Source organism: Alternaria postmessia, assembly GCF_024291825.1.
Source record: "Alternaria postmessia strain BMP 2775 chromosome Unknown scaffold_4, whole genome shotgun sequence".
NCBI lineage: Eukaryota > Fungi > Ascomycota > Dothideomycetes > Pleosporales > Pleosporaceae > Alternaria > Alternaria postmessia.
The window spans coordinates 578,900-600,115 of record NW_026260077.1 but is presented as its reverse complement, the minus strand read 5'-3'; the positions used below and the strand labels follow the sequence as shown (position 1 = coordinate 600,115).

The 21,216-nt window shown below is 51.2% G+C and overlaps 5 protein-coding genes across 5 annotated transcripts; 3 read left to right on the top strand and 2 right to left on the bottom strand.

Annotated features, from left to right (window-relative positions):
- Positions 1–446: 446 nt before the first annotated feature.
- On the bottom strand, positions 447–2,542 carry J4E82_001230 (uncharacterized protein; the record flags this gene model as incomplete). The annotated part of the gene is made up of 4 exons (XM_051727546.1): positions 447–1,063; positions 1,119–1,246; positions 1,298–1,581; positions 1,634–2,542. 4 exons carry the CDS (start codon positions 2,540–2,542, stop codon positions 447–449), a joined length of 1,938 nt encoding a protein of 645 aa, XP_051592859.1.
- A 6,343-nt stretch (positions 2,543–8,885) lies between these two features.
- Positions 8,886–9,522, top strand: J4E82_001229 (uncharacterized protein; the record flags this gene model as incomplete). Its single annotated transcript, XM_051727545.1, has 2 exons — positions 8,886–9,378; positions 9,446–9,522. 2 exons carry the CDS (start codon positions 8,886–8,888, stop codon positions 9,520–9,522), a joined length of 570 nt encoding a protein of 189 aa, XP_051592858.1.
- A 443-nt stretch (positions 9,523–9,965) lies between these two features.
- J4E82_001228 (uncharacterized protein) lies at positions 9,966–10,886 on the bottom strand (the record flags this gene model as incomplete). The annotated part of the gene is made up of 3 exons (XM_051727544.1): positions 9,966–10,450; positions 10,507–10,567; positions 10,713–10,886. The coding sequence occupies 3 exons, from the start codon at positions 10,884–10,886 to the stop codon at positions 9,966–9,968; spliced, it is 720 nt and encodes a 239-aa protein (XP_051592857.1).
- Positions 10,887–14,906: 4,020 nt separating this feature from the next.
- J4E82_001227 (uncharacterized protein) lies at positions 14,907–16,268 on the top strand (the record flags this gene model as incomplete). The annotated part of the gene is made up of 1 exon (XM_051727543.1): positions 14,907–16,268. One exon carries the CDS (start codon positions 14,907–14,909, stop codon positions 16,266–16,268), a length of 1,362 nt encoding a protein of 453 aa, XP_051592856.1.
- A 1,008-nt stretch (positions 16,269–17,276) lies between these two features.
- J4E82_001226 (uncharacterized protein) lies at positions 17,277–20,808 on the top strand (the record flags this gene model as incomplete). The annotated part of the gene is made up of 4 exons (XM_051727542.1): positions 17,277–17,648; positions 17,713–18,595; positions 18,646–20,712; positions 20,768–20,808. The coding sequence occupies 4 exons, from the start codon at positions 17,277–17,279 to the stop codon at positions 20,806–20,808; spliced, it is 3,363 nt and encodes a 1,120-aa protein (XP_051592855.1).
- Positions 20,809–21,216: the final 408 nt, after the last annotated feature.

Below are 21,216 nucleotides of genomic sequence, written 5' to 3'. Positions count from 1 at the left end.
TTCAACACTCGAGACGGACTGTGTCATTTCATGAATGTCCCACCGGCAGTGTACGAAGTGTAAATAACAACAGACCGGATGGCGGTCTTCAAGTTCAACAGCTGCTCGATCCGGTTGGTTCAAACGGATTCGTATGCTGTGTTGAACAGTTACCTGTTGATACATCATTATATTACATAGTTTACAAGTTGGTAAAATCTAGCCAGAAACCTCCACGTATGTAACACCAAGTAATCGATGAAGCATCCATCCGAGCTCGCCATATCCCTTAATTGTGATAAGTGCTACCAATGTGCGAATTCGTATAGATGTATAGCATTGTAAGTTGATAGAATCTCATGCCTCGTGTCTTGTGTTGATGCAGTAAATGTTGACTTTATTTGTTACGTCATACGACAACTCCTCGTTCGTCTGAGCCAAGCTCGCCTATCTATTGACCTCCCCATTTACATCCTCTCTACGGGACTCAGTCCCAGTACCCTCATTCCATTATACAGCACCTGCCTAGCAGCAACGTATAGCGCCAACCTAGCAATCATGACGTTCTTCTCCGAACCTACTACCTGCAAGTGGTCGTAACTGCTGCTAAGGGCATGTGCCATCTTGAACAGGTATGTAAGCACGGTGGTGGGTTCTTGCGTCTTGATCGTGTTGAGGAAAGTATCGGGCCAAGATGCCAATTGGCGAACCAACTCGACAGCCTTGTCTTCTTGAAGCAAGCTCAGATCAGCGGATGTGAGGTCGAGGTCAGCAAGGCTAGGGTCGGCGTCTACGGCCTTGCGGTAAATAGAGCAGAGACGGGCGTGGGCGTATTGCAAGTATGGGCCTGTGTCGCCTTCAAATGAACACATGCGGTCCATGTCGAAGGTGTAGTTATTGATACGCTTGCCCTTCATGTCTTGGACCATGACGGCTGAGATACCGAGTGTGTCTGCAGTTTGCTCTGGGTCTTTGACTTGGGCATATTTTGTCTCGTTGGTCTTCATGACCTCATGCATCTTGTCACCGACGTCGCGGAGGATATCGTCGAGGAACTTGGCTGTGCCTTTTCGTGTCGACATACCTGTGTGATATTAGTGATTTGATCGAACAATAAGGAATTCAAGGTTGGATCGTACCAAGAACCATGCCGAAGTTGATGTGCTGGCACTTGTCGGAAATGTCTTTCCTGCCCATGAGCTCTTCTATCTTGAAGAGTTGGGCCAAGTGCAGGTCTTGTTGCGAGGCGACAACGTAGATCATGCGGCTGCAAAGGTATTAGCAATGCATGTTAATATATGGAGACGATCGAACATACTCAAAGTGGTACTTCTCAACACGCTCAATGGCAGCGCCAATATCTCGGGTCAGATAGAGTGATGTACCGTCCTTCTTCTTGACGACAGCCTTGCCAAGCTTCTTGGAATGCTTTGTGAGGTCGACAATGACGGCACCTTCTGAATCCTCACAGACCTTCTTCTCCCACATGATCTTGGCGGCGAGGTCCATGCTCTCGTCCTTGACTTGGGACTCTCCGCTGTAGTCGTCGTAGTGGATGTTGAGTCGTGCGTATGTCTGCTTATACTTCTCGATAGACAGGTCCTGCATAAGTCAGTATACGACACTTGACGATGTGCGATCCGCCTCGACTCACCCTGAAGCGCTTCCAGATACCGAGCGCTTTAGGCTCACCATCAACCATACCCTTGAAGTATTTCCTAGCCTGCTCATCGATGCCCTCAGCCTCGATCTTCTTGACCTCGGCCTCCTGCTCAGATGCGTCCTTGCCCTCCTCTTTCAGCTTCGCAGCTTCGGCCTTGAGAGCCTTCATTTTCTCCGCCTCCTCGTGCTGGACGTTGCTGACCCTGACATAGATGTCATACAAGTGTCCAATGGGGTTCTTAACGAGCTCCTCCTCGTTACCGTAGAGGTCGAAACCGATAGCCAAGACACCGTATTGCTTGCCCCAGTCTCCGAGGTAGTTCATACGAACGACATCCCATCCTGCACCCTCATACAAGTTGGCGAGGAACCCACCAATGATTGTACTTCGCAAGTGTCCGGCATGGAAAGGCTTTGCGATATTGGGCGAACTGAACTCGACGATCATCTTCTTTGCGCCGGAGGAGGGATCAAGCGGGTTCTTGAGACCAAGGTTCTTGTTGAATCCATATGCCTCCTTGGACTTGAGAACCATGGGCAGCACGAGCGATGTGAGCGTCTCTGGCTTGAAGAAGAAGCCGATGGAGGTGTTGGTAACAATCGGCTTCTTCACCAGCGGCGACTCGGGGAACGCATCTGCCAGTTCCTGTGCGAAGGCCTTCATGTCCTTCTTCTTTTGTCGGAGCGCGGGAACAGCCAACTGCAAGTCTCCATGCTCAGGCTTTGCAGTCCATGCCAGTGTAGGGTATATGATCTGCTTGTCTACGCCAGACACGGATGACAACAACTCAGTGATGTGACTCCGGTAGATGTCGAATGGGTTCAGGGCGGGGTATGTGTTTGGCTCCTGCGGGACCTTGTCCAGGCCGAGCGTCGCGAGCGTGTTTGTGAGGTCCTCCATGCTGACTGATGAGCGCGCCGACGCGTCGAGGTTTCTGAAGGGCTTGAAGGGTGTCGAGTCAATCTGGGAGTAAGGTCGCAGTGAATTGGACGTCGTTATCGCTCTGACGTTGTGGTGTTCGTATGAGGTGAGCTGATATTGCGAACGGGGCCGCGAGCCTGTGTGCGGTCGGAATTGGGAGGGGAATGTGTGAAGGGAAGAGACGCGCGGGGTGCTGGACTTGAGGGTAGCGTGTGCTGCTATGACTGCGCTACGGATATATTTCTGAGTCAAGGAAGAAGAATGAGTCGCCAGCGGCCTCGTCAAACAAACGTTGGTACAAGGAAAAAGTCTGGCGCGACAAATATTTACCAGACTTTGCTGCATACCAGATGTGGGGTAGCTGCGATGCGTCAATGGTTCGGGAGAGATGCGAGCAATCGCGCTAGTACAAAATTTTGGAGGGGCAGGGCCTGCTACAAGACATGACTACCTGAACCCGTGAGAATGCCCAATCTGTCTCTTCTCCTACTCATCGCAAACAGAGGCGCCACAGCGTCGACACAAGGCTCGTATACGCACGCCTCACACGATTTGGATCTTGTGCCGCCAGATCCTGACATGCGCAGGGCGTACATGGCGGCACATGCTCGTGCTCATTCTCCTGCACATTCTCCTGCACCTCGCCGCCGTGAACCAGGCACAACATATGACATGGATGACTCGGATACACGTTGAGTCAGATGCACTTCTGTTGACGCAGTCGAGCGAATCAGTCTCACATCCGACGTGTCATTGACTAGGTCTCCAACGATGCCTAGCTGTTCCCTGTTATCGCCGCACAGCCTGGCATACTCGAGCAATAACCATAAAGTGTACATGTCTATGTCTTCTTTGCCTAGCATCTTGTTCGCCTAATCTCGGTCACCATGTGCAATCTTCACCACCGCCCCGGTATCCTCTCCCAGGTCTAGGAGATAGTCTAATGTCCCATACACGTCGACAAAGGATTTTTCCATCGGTACATATGGTAACTATGGTATGAGCTGATGATATGTCGTGTATGGTTGCGACTTACAGGTTTCGCTTCCGCCAGCTACCTTTGCATCCAGTTCAAGACTTGCACGTACGTTTCATCAATCATGAATACGAGCATTGTCGATGGAAACTCGCCCAGTTTTCTGCTTTGTTACGACCTCCACTGGCAACCCCTCGCCATACAGCGCCTGTTGTCTTCTCTCTCCAACTCTTACTCTCGGTGTTAGCGTTGGAATAGTCTCCATCACCGAATGTGTCAGAAAAATATGCGGACAGAGGTATGACTATGTCTGAATTTAGCAGCAAATTCGTCTCACCGATTTTGGGAACCAAGGTATGAGTCGTCGAGAGGGGTCGATGAATGTGCCATGATATTCTTGGAGAAGGCATGGCCAGTGATACGTACGTACGACGCGACTGACCCCTCATGACGCGAGGTTCCCTTCCATCGCGCAAGATGAACCTTCCGCGATGCAACTCAGTGCAATGTTCTGAGCCCTCTCTACATCGCTCAGAATTCACGCATGTTTTTCCTACTACAGTGACGTCATTTATCGCATCATCACTGCAGTATGGGAATGATTGCTGTGGGGTTTCTTTTATCAGAGAAGAACTACCAGTATTATTTTTCGGGTTGATCAGTGTGTATGGTCTAGCCAAAAACACCTCGAGGAATCTACTTCTAGGAAGTAATGTATCAACATCTCAGTTCTCAGATGTGCGTCCTTTGGACACTTAACGATCAAGCTATTACCCCTTGCGCAAGTGACACCATCCATACATTACTCGGCATGCGCGGCCCTAATTTTACCGTAGTATGACGACCGCCTACATCAATGGAGGCGCGATGAATCCATCAAGTCGGAGCGTTGTGCTGCGTGTCGCGATCTTACGTCCTACGTGATACCCAGAAGCCGCTGAACGCCACCAATAAATATCCTTACATCTTGTCATGTATGGTAGTATCTCAACTAGCAGATGAATTCTCAGGTACACTATCTAATCGTCATGGCGTGAATGTGAATCGGAACTTTGGAGGCCAAGGCCTCATTCGGGGTTCACATCGCCTAAAGTAGGCCAGAACGTATTCACATCTGCAGCCAAATCATAGGAATTACAGTTCTCAAGCTCCGGAATACTTGTCAACTTATCTGTGCATGATTTGATGTCTTTGATGCCAACGACGAGCCGATCGCCTAGCGTCAGGATGGCATGCTGAAGCCGGTGCCGAACTGCTGCAGTATTGAAGTCTTCGCTCAATGGCTGCATCCGAAAGATCTTTGGTTGGTGATACGTCAGATAGACTGACAATGATGGTACATTAATAGTTTCGAAAGTGAGGTTCTTAGAGGCTGAACTAATCGTAGATGAACGAGGCAGCTGTAGGTGACGCGTGTCACTTGTGTGGCGCATATCGTAAAGAAGTAATGTCGCTTCCCATGTGTCAAGCTCACTTGATGGATGAATGAGAATCTGCGGCTTAGAAAATTCGATCGGGACTGACTACTGTCTATATGTGGCTTTGACATCTCTTAGTTGTTGCGCGTGGCAAAAGCCGGTGGCAGAATTCGACTGCGCTACTGACTGCGTGAATGTACTCCATCTCAGACCCTTTCCTGTAGGGGAAGGGTCGTGGCGTACCTACAAGAAAAGCGATTCGCACAACGTCTTACCAGCGATAAATTTCCGCGCTCCACGACTTTTTGGGGATGTGTCGCATGGACAGACCCCGCCATCCCTGAAGTGGCGTGGGGCGCTTCCAACAGTGTGGTTAAACATATGCTTGGATACGGAAGTAGATCTGACGCATATTAAATCGAGTACTCCGGTAGTCATCTGAGCCGTGTATCCCGATGCGAGCAGTATGCATCCTTCTCATGGACGAATGTGTGATCTTTAATGGTCAAGCCAGGTGGTTCTAGCTTGCCTGGTCAAGCATTGGGATGGGCAATATCGGAGGATGTGTTTGGTAATATGTTTAGAGACTTTCTGTCCGGGTTGGTAGGAAGATGTGCTGCCCGAGCGAGTACTTAATGACCAGGATTGTTGATCGAACAAGGATGGAACCATACATCGGGGTCTGATTGCCACGCGGCAACCGCGATCGACTCTGAAAAGCGCATTGGACTAAAAGAAGCGCAGTACATCTGAAGAGGACGGGTGTAAGGGTGATATGGGCGGAATTTCGGCGAGGTTTCCAATCCAGCGGTCAAGACGATGGCCCAAGGTCGCTGATCAGTAGATCTCGTGAAAGGCACGGCTGCCTAGTTGTACGGCATCGGTTGCTGCGATTTGCTTCCGCAAAAGCATCTCATTCTTTCCAGCTTCCAAGATTCGACACATCGGCTCTTGAGCAGACGGCAAGCCTCGGCGAACTAGGAATATCCTTGCTGATCATCCCTTCCAAGCCCACTCGCATATTGCCAGATCGGATTCGGCAACTAAGAAGCGGGATAAGGTACGTGACGTGGGCCCCCTGTCAAGCGACTCGACGAGCGTGGGAAATCTCAAGACCTGAGCTGAACGCCCGACCTTGGATCAGGGTCTCATTCATGGCTTCCCCAGCCTTCCTTTACAAGCAATACTGAGATGACACAAGCGAGCAAGATCCAGAAAAGTATCCCAGAGGACTATAGACAGAATGTGAGAAATGGGTAGAAATAGACACTGTGCAGAATGCCGAACATGGTGAGGATGCGGCAAATTTCTCTTAGAACCTTGCAGGACCAGCGTGCGTAACAACGTTCGGAAGACAGACCGGGAAGACGGCAGAATCGAGGATAAAGCGTGTTACACCATTCTGGTAAAGCTAGCCAAACAGCTTGTGATGGAGCTGACAGATGTCCAACATGCGGTATAAGATCTGTATGTAGCCGCCTGTAACAGTGGGATTCGCCTCTAGTAATACAGTTCTGGCATGAATGGCTTGCGGAGAAGTTCGGAAGACGCAAGTGAAGGGATGGAGAAAAAGATCAAGAGCCTTTGCACCGGTAAGGGGCAGGTGCACATGATTGTCCATGGTGGTGGATGAAAGTGGCTACCACCAGGGCGGAACGGCGTACAGGGAGGATGTTACTGCGGAGTCCTGATGTAAATAATATTCCTTTTGTGAGATTGATGGCGATAGCGCAAGGTGCAGCCGTGTGTGTCACAAAGGCTTATTCCAGGACGACGGCTCGGTAATTGGTGCTCTCGCGCAGGCCACGCAGCTATACCATGTAGTCGGGTCAGTAGTTGTGCCTTGATCGGCAATCTTGCAATGCTAGCCGTAAGACAGGCGGACGCTACTGGCTAAAGATGCTCCTCAAGAACGCCGACTCTCAAGCTCCACGGGCGACATGTCAATGGCGGCAACGCTAGGCCGATGCGCAACAAGCACGGTCATGGCTGGGTTTACTATGCCAGAAGGAATGGAAGCAGGCGGACGCGCTTTCGAAACGGGGGAGGCTCAGCTCAGGCCAATAGCGGAGGGCGGCAAGCCATGAAATGCAGCCCACTGCAACAGGTAAGAATCGTTTAGATGCTTGTAGCTTGACGGCTCTGTATAAGACGGCGTACTCACCGTCTCCGAGAAGGCCAGTCGATTACAGGAAGCAAACCGCCGCTCAAAACTCAAAGGCATTGGCTCCAGACTCCTTCGTCAAGTGAGACATTTTGCATCTCTTCCATCATTGACGGTTCAAAACGTCCCGAAACTGCATCTGGGTCTGCTTCCGCCGGTGTGCATTGTATACCCGTCGACGTCGGGCACGGCAGCCAAGAAGAGGTACGTCGGATAAGCTCGGTTCATTGCAGAGGGTGTGGTTCATGGCGGACGACGCTCCGTTGGCGGTACTGCCGTCAATGCGAGCAGAGATGTGATGGTGGATGAGGAAAGGCACATCTGACTGTGTGGGCAAAGCATGGCTGATATACAACAGCAGCATAGAGCGTCACAGAACTCTGACAAAGCCGGCGCCTTCTAGAGGCCCCGAAGAAGCTCCTTCCCAGTCCATGGCAATATCGCGATAGAGCGCATTCAGTATTGGCATTGCCATTGTCAAATCGCATCAAGTATCACAATCACGGCGGAGACTCGCAGCGGTTTTGTATAACTTCTGGGGCAAAGGGCAAAACCACACCCTCCACACGCTTGAGGAACAGGCGGGCAGGTGTGACAAGCCAGAAGGTGAGCAGTTCATCTCGCTTGGTTACGCGTTCATCCCGTCTTTATTCATTATCCCTGTCGCCACATGGCCTGCCGGGTTCCTGTGACGCATCACATTCGTCAATTTCCCTGCAACACCGTGTGCTGCATCTCTACCACATACTCCGCGCTATCGTCTTCTTCTGTTGCCGCCTGCCGTCTGCCTCTACATATCTCTTCTCATCTTCGATGCATGGACGAACGTTCGCTCTTTAGCCGAAGGGCTGCATGAACAGCGCCAATTACAGGCGCAAAAGGCGGACCCTCCACTGGAGAATCGCGCCGAGATGTGGGGTGGCGCCGGGGGCCTAGGCGGACTGGTGAGGGACTTCCAAACCTCACCTCTGCCTATATCCTTCGAGATATTGCTCGCTGCTGCATTCTTGCTCTTCACTAGGCGGCTATGAGATTAAAGGGTCCTAGTATTGGGTTCAACTGCACAGAACGAACCATCGTCATCCTAATGGAGGGGCGGCCCCATGTGCACCAAGCGAGTTTAGATGACGAGTCTGACTCGTGGCTTGACTTCATTTCCTATATCTTCGTTATCCAACATCGCATAATCCTGCTCCAAGGCTTCGTCTTACATCAGAGTCTTTTTTCTGTCTTTCCTGTCCTCCATTCATCCATACTTTGCTTGCTTCTCTTGTTTCGCCATCTTCTTCTACATCAACAGCACAAGTGGACCCTCAACACCCTAACAGCTGGGTTGCTATTTGCCTGACTCAAGTCATTCCATGAAACTCTACTAAGAAAAACAGGTTCAGCCTTCATCAGATGCGAAGAGGCCCCCGACGTGGAAGAGGTAGAGATCAAAATCCCAACCGGGGCGCGTCTTCTAGGAGAGACACATCAAATCCGCCATCAACCTCTCAAACCAGATTCACTTCACGACAGACCACCGCACGAAACAGTCGCAGTCACGCATCGCTCAGGCGTTCAGCTCGCATTGCGGGATTACTCAACGGAGAATCAGATCATCAATTAACCAACGCCACATCCTCGATGGCTGACGTTGCAAGGCCAAGAGCGCTAGGAAGCAGATCTGTTCGCTCGAGGCATCAATCTGGAAACCATCATACTTCAGGACGATCAAGATCAGGTCAGCATTCTCCATCACCGGAAGAGATTCGGTACGCCATGGATATCGTAGTACAGCCGCCACGAACTGCCCGAGTTGGTCAGACAATGCCTGGATCGATCGTGGTGCGATTACGAACCATCAACGCAGATATTGATGATGCTGTTGCAGACTCGACAAATCTTGTTGCAGTCGCCGCTCTGGTTCCGGGCCCAAACACTCCGGCCTCAGTGGATCCGAACGCTCTCAATTCGGCACTCGCCGGGCGGATCTTTGACTCTATTCACCCATTCAACGACGATGAAGCGGATGGATCCATTGCCTCCATGGAGATGGCCGACCCCCACGGTGTAGGCTATATGCGCTTCCCTGAGCTCATCATTCGCCAAGCTGGTACCTATCGAATACGCATCACTCTCATCCGCATCCGCAACTCTGCTACAGATCCACCAGTCACGTCTGCAGGCAATGGCTTGGCTGTGCATGTCGTCGATAGTAACCCCATCATTGTCAACGGGGGCGGATCTTCGTCAAATATGGCTGCATACAACGGTAAGTATCTAGTGGCAACCTATTAAATTTCTTCAGATTCCTGATCATTTCTTGTCGCGAACCACAGGGGACGGGGATATAGATGATGGTGGTTGGCTTGATGTTTTGCGATCCATCCAGGACCGACGCAGATCGCAGGGTTGATTGGTATTTTGTACGATTAGGGGATTTGATTTGGGCAAAGTTATCATTTCTGGCGAAGCAGACATTTGGTTACAAATGAGAACGTCACGTTACAGAACAAGATGGCCAGGGCTGTGGTGCGGCTTGGGCTTACTTGTACATGGACTATATGCCCTTGTAGGCCTGGCGCAAGGAACGTATGGTTGCCGATTTTCCTATTGATGCATTGCATACTCACTTTTGTATTCTTGATTTCATTGGTCGTTGCACAGGCAAGGTGATGAACAACCTGCCTACTTTCCTCTTGGGTGTTGTGAAGTTGAGAAATCAATCACTGATGCCATTGAACAACCATACATGCGAAGAAACAGATTTCAACATTCGTGACTAAACAGAAACATCGCGACTGACTATTTACATGTTCAACCCGATCAACATGCCCCCTCAACCGTCATCTGAACTACTTACTGACCAAAGGTGGTCTCCGAGCTGGGGTTGTTGATTCCAATAGTGTCGGCACCACCAGAGCCCGACCCAGAACCAGGCGTGCACGCCCTCCACGCAACATGAAGCTGCTGGGTGAAAGCAACAGTAGCATCATCGTTGCTCATCTCACCCGCCTGGTCGGACTTCTTGTTCGTGAGCGCAATCCTGTTGTTGATGTTGAGAATGCCGTTCTGGCCACAGGGCGACCAGATGGTTGCCGTCGTCTCTACACTATCTTGCTTGGTATAGACTTGGCCGTTGAGAAGGGCACCGCCGCCGACGGCTGACATGCGCGTGGTTTGCGTTTTGCCGGCATCTTGCGAGAAGTAGTAGGTTGTGATGAAGCTTCCGGTCACACCTTCATCAAGACGTGCCCATCCATGATAGGTGGCGTCAACAACAGCGTATTGGAAGCCTCCTGGGTACTTCAAGTTGAGGTGAAGTTGACAGTTCTTGCTTCGGTCTGTTGGAGAGCTGTTAATATCACCTTTTGCCCAGGACATACGACTTCGAACTTGCCTGCTGGGGTGGTACCGGGACCGATGTATGTCTGGAATTGGTCGAATCCATAGGTCACGACCTGTTAGTGTGAGCTGAAGTTCCTACTGGGTAGATCCTCCATAGTTTTAGAGGGCGTAGTGTAAAGAGTTGCTGTAGACGAGATGATGAAGTAGGATTGCATCATCCCCTCAAGCTCAAAAGGGATGTATTGGGGTGGTACGTACAGTCTTGTCGGTTGAGGTACTGGTAGAGACGGAGCCTTGAGGGCAGCCGTTACCAGAGTACGTCGTGTCAACAATAGTGATCTGTTCTGGAGAAGGAGCATCACCAGTAGTTGACTGAGGGACTGGGTTGGCCAAAGCGAGGACCGGAAGGAGGAGGGCGATTTTGGCATGCATGTTTGCTATTGCTGGGACAAGGATCTCTCGGAGTGATCAGGCGTTGTAGTGAATGTTGATAGTGAAGGCTGTTGATCGATGATGGTACTCAGCATGACGGGGAAAGAAGCATTCTTATACTTCTTGACCAACGATACTCGCATGCAATTTCGCGGTTGTAGACCCATACACTGTCCAGAACCTTACCATGCCGCCTCACATACATTGCAAGATGATCGAAATGATGGTTCGAGGGTATAATACCTAGGTAGTCTTGATGCAGCTAGTTTGGCTTCCAAATTTAGTCCCAGAAGAAGTTCTCCGGTAATAAGACCACGGTATCTAAACAATGGCCTGGGGTTCTCAAGATGCTGATTAGATTGCTTCCGCCAAAAACACGACTTGACAGTATGGCAAATACGAAATCATGACCAAGAGCATCCGAAGACGGAGTAGCTGAGCACTTTACGCAGGTGGTGATCTGCGTTGCAGTAGGAAGTCTGCAGTGGTAGTGACCCTGCGTTGGTAACGTATCATAAGGGTTCAAGAAAACTGAGAAGCATTATAGTGAGAATACGAAAAGCTTGGATGGCATATTGATTGACATGTTGCTTCCGAGGAGGCTCTGGACCTGCATGACAAGGCTCCGATGCTGTTTTAACGCGCTTAAAATAGTCGTCGACAACGTCGAGATTGCCTTGCCGCGACCAGGGTGCAATCGAAGATCAGGCGATGCGTGACCGGCAACAAGACGGACAAGATCGGATAGTGTAGCCATATCCAGGTCCCGAGATTCTGGGGTATTGTGCTTACAGAACATGGTCTCGACTAGTATGCCATAATTTAACCTGCAATATGTATACTCGGTAAGCGGGTCGCGTAATTGGGTAATATACGATCTGGTAAATCCACGCTCTTCTTTCCCGATCAATATGCAGGGTTTACCCGGGATCACTGGCCACAAGGTGACCTAAACTTGCGGTTTCAAGAGGAAATCTGTATGCAGGCAGAGTAGAGAAACCTCCGCTTGCTCTGGTTTTCTTCAATCTCCTTTCAAATGAATGTACATTAATCGACCTTTCGTGCGTTTCGCCTCGCCTCATACCTCGGCTTGTTATCAAGACTTCGCCTCCGGTTAATTCGGTATACGAAGTCACAACGCTTGTCCGCACTGCTGTGTTATGAAGCTGCTTAGGTATGGGCATAAGTTCATACGTCTTTCGCCCACCGATTACATATTGATAACTTTGGAGACAAAACGAAAAAGTGTCGAGAATCCAGATGATCGCCAGAGCTAGGTGGTCATTCAAACTTCTACGTGGATATGCGGGAAGAATCACTAGAGGAAGATTGTCCAAAGCATCGAGCAGAGGATGATGTGTGGTTCCCAAGAAATGGATTAAGTCAAAGAACCTAGAACATTCTGCTCAAGTCTTTGCTAAAATCTGCAAACAACCCAGAAGTCTGGAGTGTTATCAAGCTTGCGTTTGGCCCATGGACAACAAGAGATGGAACTTGCAAGAATTGTTTGGGTATGTATTGCGACGCGGTAACAAGTCTTTCTTCAAAATTTGGCTGCATGATCCAGGAGAAACGATCGAACCAACCTGATCGTCGAAAGAGCTCAATTTGCGTGTTGTACCTAAAGTCTATCCTATTGCGAAAATGTGCACTTTTTTCTAGCTCGTCGACCTAGAAATCGAGACGTATGTACTTTAAAGATGTACACATCGCTGCATTTCAATGGTCTTTGGAATCAGAGAATGGCGATTATCTTCGAAGCATGCTCATCCTTGTTTCGCTACCGGGCGGTGGTTGCTGTCGCTGGCTCACTTCGAATGAGTATTTGGATGCATCTACTGACACTAATCGGATCTCGGATGTAACCCCTGACCGAGGTGGCTTGAAGTGGCTCAGGTGGCTCAGGTGGGTTCAGCTCTCGGAGTTATTTTCACCATTTCAAGGGCGAATGGCTCGATTTGGGATGGCGTCCTGTCTCAGACTCTGCAAAGGTCTGGATCCTAACCGACCAAGCGCATACGGCTTCGCGACATGAGTCGCAAAGCCCACACAAGATCAATGGCGAGCAAATGCGTGGTACCCTATGGTTTGACCGATGTACTCAGCAGCACATCTGAAAAGTGTCGAAGACGCAAGCCAAGATGGTAGGCAGACGGACTGACGTCAAGCGACAAGTGACAGCGAGCGGAGATGAGGGGTGTAAACATTGGCAATACACCTGTGACATGCGAGTGATTTTAGTCCGAGGTAGTGACGGAGAACAGCCGTTGTTGACGCTCAGTAGCGGTGGCAGGTGAGGGCAATGATGAGGCTGAGCAATGCTAGTCAAACCTTGTGGCGCTAGCGAGATCGACCGAGCCGTTTAGTCTCCACTCCGCAGGTTCCGGAGCGATTCCGCACCAGTTTTTCCTTCGCCTCCTGGAACTGACACTACAGGATTAGCAACAGTTGTACCGGATCGTCGATGATTCTGCCAGTGCACAACGACTCTCTGTCTTGAGGAGAGCTTATCGAAGGCTTGCGACTAGCAACTCTCGAAGGCGTTGTGGGGTAGACCGACGCCTTCCGACGCCTTGGATAGGCGCGTGGGTAAGACCCGTCGTGCCACAACCCACAAAGACAGATCGAGCCTTGAGAAGATGAAGTTCGCCGTACATCGTCGATTCTACACACTGGCCCACGAGACTGGGATGCATCGCACGTAGGCCGGTGTGTATGCGGGTGCGCGAGATCTGCCGGGCACCAGTTAAGGAGATTCGGGCCCCTGAGGGTCCCATGGTACGCAGTCTCTCCCTGCATGATCTCTGCGACGGCCATGGCGAGCATCTTTACGCGAGCACCCACATCGTCACAACTCCAGGAAAAGCCACACGCTAGCCTGGCTATCTAGCCCCTGGCCGAGAAAACTCACTTTGCTGCTCGCACGTATCTGTCGCGTATCCACAGACACCGGGCGGCGTGGTAGTCGCGACCACAAGACTCCACTTGAGGAGCCACAGAATGCTCGCGTCATTAATCGCCATGTAGCATCCATGTGCAAATCAAGCGTTGCGATGCAAGTACCAATGCTTAGCTGAAGATCTGGAGGCTTACATCACCTCATCTCGGTATGCAGTACTGCGACAGTTTCCGTCGTAGGCAACTCAGTCTGCGGGTCTTTCTTCAACCTCGTTGTGGAATGTTCCTTAACGGGCGCGAACACAGCAATAGACAAACAATCGGGCCAAGTAAGGCTGGAGCTTCAACACTACTCAAACGTTCGCGCAGACAGTGTACCCCTGATGAGCTGATCGGTCCCTTTGCGAGCGCAAGTCTGCTTCCCTGAAGGTGACTATTGACATAGTAAACCGCGGACGCCAAAGCTAACGAGATAAGTGGGGCTCTAGAACTTCTTGGACTGATCAAAAATAACCTAAGCTTTCGGTTACAGACCCGCCTTGACGATGCCGCAAATCCTCAGGTTGCCGATACTTGGAGCAGCGGGATCGAAAGTCTGTTGATCTACAATGGAGTATCGTCATGGAGGCCTACACACAATCGCGATCTGAAAACCCCCAATTTTGCTATCGATCTCCCTGCTTCGAGATAAGAAAAAGATCCATGACTTGCAGTTATCTTGTCCCGATTTAGACTGGCATCATAAACAATGGCCTCTCATTGGCTCTGGCCCTGGTACCTGCATGTGCTCTGCACGTTCCCGGCGTTGGCGACCATGACATTTCATCCGGAGCTAGGCTAAAGTTTGGTGAACTATTGTTTCCAGGTACTGCCGCCAACTCTTTCAGGAAGACAGGTCGAACTTACCGGCCATGTCTCGTCTGTTTTCGTCTCCACTCATGACATAGATCTCAAATCAGTACTATCACCGAGGCAAAGACCGCATGAGTATGTGAGAGTCGATGTATATAAGAGCCACCGGTACACTGGTCAATAATTCATCATCAGCTCATCAGCATCGGTCTTTCACTACTACTTTCACTACTACACTACCTTCGCTACTTTACCATCCAATCGTTCAATATGCGTTACTCCCTCTTCCTTGGGGCTGCTGCCCTCGTAGCCGCTTCTCCAGCGCCTCAGGCTTTCGATGTCAACCAGTTCAACGCCTTGCCCAACAACGTTGCTCAGGGCCCAAAGGCTGGTGTCACTGCTGAGAGCGCTTACAACCAGGCTCAGGCTCAGAACACCGCCGCTGCTGCTGCCACTGGCGTTGCTACTGCCCAGCAAGCAAAGAGGAGCGTCGGTGCCCAGCTTGAGGCTCGTGACCCTACCTTCTGGTGGAACTGGAACCAGGCTCAGAACAACCAGCCTGCTCCTGCTCCTGCCGTTACCCCTGCTCCGGCTACCACCGCTGCGCCTGCCGCCAACCCTTCTTCTACCAACCTTGCACCATCTTCGTGCTCCCCGGTTAGCTGGACCAACACCTTCGCTTTCACCTCAGACCCCGCCTGCGCTACTCAGATCGAGGTCGGCACCTACTGTGGTTTCATCAACCCTGAAGACCCATGTGCTGCTCAGCCCAACGCCTACGGCCCACCAACCACTCCCGACACTGCCGATGCTTTCAAGAAGAACGAGGTTTACCACAAGTTGGCTACCTCCGCTAAGACTCCTTCCGGTTACGAGTCTTCTTTCGTAGACCTCAGCGCCTCCGTTGAGGGCAGCGGTTACCTCGGATACTACGAGCTTACCAGCTACGACACTGCTGCTTGCTCCGCCAAGTGTGACTCTACCTCCACCTGCACTGGTTTCAACCTTTACATCGAGCGTGACCCCAAGTGGAACCCGCGCCAGTGCTCTTGCGACAAGCCTGACTCCGTTACCCGCTTCAAGTGCACTCTCTGGGGACAGGATGTCAAGAAGGAGTCTGCTACCAACGTCGGTCAGGGCCAGGATGGATTCGAGGTTGTCATTGTCGGCTCCAACGGTTACAACAAGGCTACCTACAACCCTCCTACTCCTCCTTCTTGCAGCAAGCCCCAGTCTTGCGGCCACAAGCTCCACAACCAGCAGCCATTCTGCATGGGTCAGACTACTTTCCCCGGTCCTTTCGATCCTTCCCTCTGCGCCGCCTACGCCCAGAAGCAGAACGAGGTCAACCGCAAGCACGGCATCATTGGCATGTGGCTCTCCATGTTCGGCATGAACAAGGGTGGCTGCGTTCAGTTCCAGGCTGCTTACCTCGAGAAGGAGGGCAAGGGTTTCGGTACTCACTGCCGCCTCTTCACCAAGAAGTTCACCCCTGCCCAGGCCAACCTCGACATCTCCGTCGGAGGTTCTTCCCAGTGGGGTTGCCAGAAGTCTTTCACCTGGGACGTTGATGTCAACGCCAGCTTCAACTGGGGTGGCTGGTCTTACTTCAAGGCCAAGCGCGACGAGTAGATACTTGTTGCACTTCCAACAACAAGAACAACGACTTATGTCTGCATCGCATGGGCGCATTAAATTTCGAGACTGTGACGACGATGGTGGACCTCATGAGTAATACTCTTTTTCTCTTCTGTAAATAACCGTTTCTATTTGGCTTTACCTTGAGCGTCAGCTCGCCGCATAGTCACTCCTTAGTATGATTTTAGCATCTCTGTAGTCGTAATGTAACAATATGTGTTTTTTTGAACATACCTTTGCCTTGCTTTCTCCACAGTGACCTCACAATATGGATACAGTTTTCACGGCATGCTTTCGCACCTGTCCTGATAATTTCTTCACTCATGTGAATAGTAGATGGATTCCAGGCAGGCTTCTAGTGTGTAACAATGGTAAAGAAAGGATGCGTGTCACTTACTGCGGCGAATCGGCTACCCTCGCTGTCGCGACCCCAGCGCAAGGCGGTAGTGGACGGAAACTAGGATCCCAAGCGCTCCAAATTGGGAAATGGACCATACAGTTGGGAGCCGCCCCACAGCGCGTGATCGCCTGCTATGTGCGGGGAGACCTTCATCCCTTAACAAGCAGACACTCAGATAATCCCAAGGCAAACTTGGGACGACGTGAATGCTCCTAAATAGGGTATGTCGCAGCTGATGGATGAAGTATGCGATTTTTTGGCTTCGTACATTGTCAGAACAGGCGTCAGAGATAGTGCATCGCGATGTGGCTCGTGGACTTGGTAAACCTTGGGGTTCATGCACGGGGAGTGGAGGAGTGCGGGGAAACTGCACCGGTGGTGTTTAATTCGGCAGAACACAACACGAGGGAAACGCGGCCCAGAGGTACCGCCTTATTGTACCACCATGTCTCGCAAGCCGGTGGCCTTTCTGGCGTTCACTCACGCTGCTTTCTGGCATTATTTCCAGCTGCTAACCCTATCTTCTTTTGGAAGAAACTCAAGAATCGCTGGCAGATGCGGGTACCTGACTTCCCCCTTTGCTCATTGTCATTCGAGACGGCATGAACTGCGTCGCTGGCTGTAGGGCGCTTGCCCTTCGCCCGCAGCGGGGCAGCTTACTTGCTACCTTGAAGCCGTGTGCTTCTCTCTCTACATTGAAATCAACACCAGTGCTGGGACGTGGAGATGGTTCAAAACATACTTTGGCTACCACGAGCCTTCGGAACCTTACCCGCCCGCGCCCGCTGTCCCTGCAGCAGCATGTCTCGCATGTTACGGCTGTTGTGCGGTATGCATCCGGGCAGGCATCGGAGCCGCACGACGAGGAGTTACCTAACACCCCGCCGTTCACCGCAGGCCCTTACTCCAACCTCACTATTGGAGTACCCAAGGAAAGCTATCCTGGCGAGAGGCGGGTAGCAATCACGCCACAGGTAACGTTTCCCTATACTGACTAGATGCGAGACATGAGCTTACTTTGCATATTCGACCTCGTAGAATGTTAAGCTTCTACTCAAGAAAGGCTTCTCCCGCATCTTGATTGAGCGTGGTGCTGGCAGTGCCGGTACTTTTACTGACGAAGCCTATGAGCAAGCTGGGGCTCAGACTGTGGATCGCAGAAATGTCTTCTCCGAGAGCGACATTTTGCTCAAAGTCCGAGCTCTCAGTATTGATGGAAATGATAGCGAAGTGGACGCTATTCGAGAGGGAGCTACTGTCATATCCATGCTCTACCCAATGCAGAACAAGCCGACCGTGGAACGAATCGCAACCCGAAAGGCTACTGCATTCGCCATGGACATGATTCCGCGGATTTCTAGAGCGCAAGTCTTCGATGCACTATCATCCATGGCGAACATCGCTGGTTATAAGGCAGTCTTGGAAGCTTCTAACCATTTCGGACGTTTTCTAACTGGACAGGTAACGGCTGCTGGAAAAATACCTCCCTGTAAAGTTCTAGTCATTGGCGCTGGTGTTGCAGGCCTGAGTGCCATTGCAACGGCTCGACGAATGGGTGCCATTGTCCGTGGTTTCGACACACGATCCGCAGCGCGTGAACAAGTCCAATCTTTGGGTGCGGAATTCATCGAAGTCGACATCTCAGAAGATGGTTCCGGAGCTGGCGGCTATGCCAAAGTCATGTCCAAGGAGTTCATCGAAGCAGAGATGAAACTCTTCTATGAACAGTGCCGAGAGGTTGATATTGTCATCACTACAGCCTTGATTCCAGGCAAGCCCGCACCGAAACTAATCACCAAGGCCATGCTCGGCGCGATGAAACCTGGTTCCGTTGTCGTGGATCTAGCGGCCGAAGCTGGAGGTAACTGCGAAGCTACAGAACCTGGAAAACTGGTAGATTATAAAGGGGTATCAGTCATTGGTTTGTCACCATGATAGTTCCGTGCGAGTCAGTACTAACCTCGAGCGCAGGTTATACTGACCTTCCGTCTCGCCTACCAACCCAATCGTCAACTCTCTATTCAAACAACGTCACCAAGTTCCTGCTTTCACTGACCCCAAAGGACAAGAAGGAGAAGTACTACGATGTTGATCTTACCGATGAAGTCACTCGCGGTGCTATTGTCACTTATAACGGCAAGATCCTTCCTCCAGCTCCACGTCCAGCTCCTCCACCAGTCCAAGCCAAGCCTGCACCGTCGCCTGCAGACCAGGTTGCAAATGCTGTTGCGCTAACACCATGGCAGACCCAGTCTCGGCAAGTAGCCAGCGTCACAGGTGGCATGACTGCTGCTCTGACTTTGGGTAAATTTACAGGCCCGCTGTTCATGTCTAACGCTTTTACGTTCGCACTAGCCAGTCTGATTGGATACCGAGTGGTCTGGGGTGTTGCGCCTGCTTTGCACTCTCCGCTCATGAGCGTAACGAATGCCATCTCCGGAATCATAGGTGTTGGCGGCTTGTATGCCATGGGTGGTGGCTACCTTCCTGAAACCATCCCACAAACGCTTGGAGCCTTGTCGGTTTTATTGGCTTTCGTTAACATATCGGGAGGATTCGTAATCTCGAAAAGGATGCTGGATATGTTCAGACGCCCTACTGACCCCAAGGAGTATCCCTGGCTGTACGCAGTCCCCGCAGCACTCTTTGGTGGTGGCTTCATCGCAGCAGCCTCTACCGGTATGGCAGGTCTGGTCCAAGCAGGCTATCTTGTCAGCAGCATACTCTGCATGACTTCGTTATCAGGACTTGCATCTCAGACGACTGCGAGGCGAGGTAACATGTTGGGCATACTCGGTGTATTCTCTGGATTCCTTGCGTCTTTAGCCGCTGTCGGCTTCACTTCCGATGTTCTCACTCAATTCGCCGGCCTGGCTACAGTAGGCACTGTCGCTGGGCTGATGATTGGTCGGAGGATTACGCCTACCTCGTTACCCCAAACAGTCGCCGCGCTCCATTCTGTTGTCGGTCTCGCCGCCGTACTCACAAGCATCGGTAGCGTCTTGGGCCATTCTGGAGATATTTCAACCCTTCACATGGTTTCTGCCTACCTTGGTGTTCTCATCGGTGGTGTTACATTCACTGGGTCCATTGTCGCTTTCCTGAAGTTAGCCGCCAAAATGAGCTCGAAACCTTTGGCGTTGCCCGGCCGACATCTCATCAATAGTACACTGCTTGGGGCGAATGTAGCGACAATGGGTGCTTTCTTGACCTACGCACCGGGTGCACCTCTAATCGGCGCCGCATGTCTCCTCGGCAATGCGGCGCTCTCTTTTGTCAAAGGCTACACAACCACTGCTGCCATCGGTGGAGCAGATATGCCAGTTGTCATCACCGTCCTGAACGCTTATTCTGGGTTCGCACTAGTGGCTGAGGGGTTCATGTTGGACAACCCCTTGCTTACGACAGTTGGTGCTCTGATTGGAGTATCAGGATCGATCCTTTCCTACATCATGTGCGTAGCCATGAACCGGTCACTGACCAATGTACTCTTTGGCGGCATAGCTCCCACGGTGCAGTCGGGCTCCAAGATCGAGGGCGAGATAACGAAAACAACATCCGAAGAAACAGCCGAAGCTCTGGTCAACGCAGAGAGCGTCATTATCGTAGTCGGTTACGGCATGGCCGTGTCTAAAGCACAGTACGCGCTTGCGGACTTTGTGAAAAACCTACGTTCGAAAGGTATAACCGTACGCTTCGCCATCCATCCTGTCGCGGGACGAATGCCTGGACAATGTAACGTCCTTCTCGCTGAAGCCTCTGTTCCATATGACATCGTCCTTGAGATGGATGAGATCAACGACGACTTCCCAGACACGGACGTAACCCTCGTTATCGGTGCGAACGATACAGTGAACCCCATCGCACTAGAGCCTGGTAGTGCAATCGCAGGTATGCCGGTACTGCACGCGTGGAAGAGCAAGCAGGTTGTCATCATGAAGAGAGGCATGGCCAGTGGATACGCCGACGTGCCGAACCCGATGTTCTTCATGGAGAACACAAAGATGTTATTTGGTGATGCTAACGAAAGCTGCAATGGTATGTCAACTCCAGATCACACCAGGACTTGAAAACACTGCTAATATGATATCAGCTATCAAACGCGCGCTTGAAGAGAAGATCAAGGGGCTATAGATAGACTTTTGCATGAAGGAACAGAGTACTTGAGCAATGGGTAGCTGTATGTAGAATGTCGGTTGGAGAGGGTACCCGGATAGTCCTAGATAACGAACATGGTTCTTGGCGCGCTCGTATTTTTTGAACCGCAGTCTCACTATGCTGTTCTTTAGGTTCATAGTTCGCGTTGGACCCACGACAAGAAAATCCAGTCGAGTCGAAAGCGGGGCAAGCAGACCCCTGTCAAGCCACGGCGCGCAACGCGTCCAACCGCAGGTGCCGATGACGTACATCGTAACCCATGTAACACCCTCCAAGTCTGGGAAACTTGCAATCGTCGTTTCGACGTATAACGGCTGCTAAGCTCCCTAGCTCTTTCCTGACTACAGATACACATACAAACAGCATCCACAACTAGATACACAG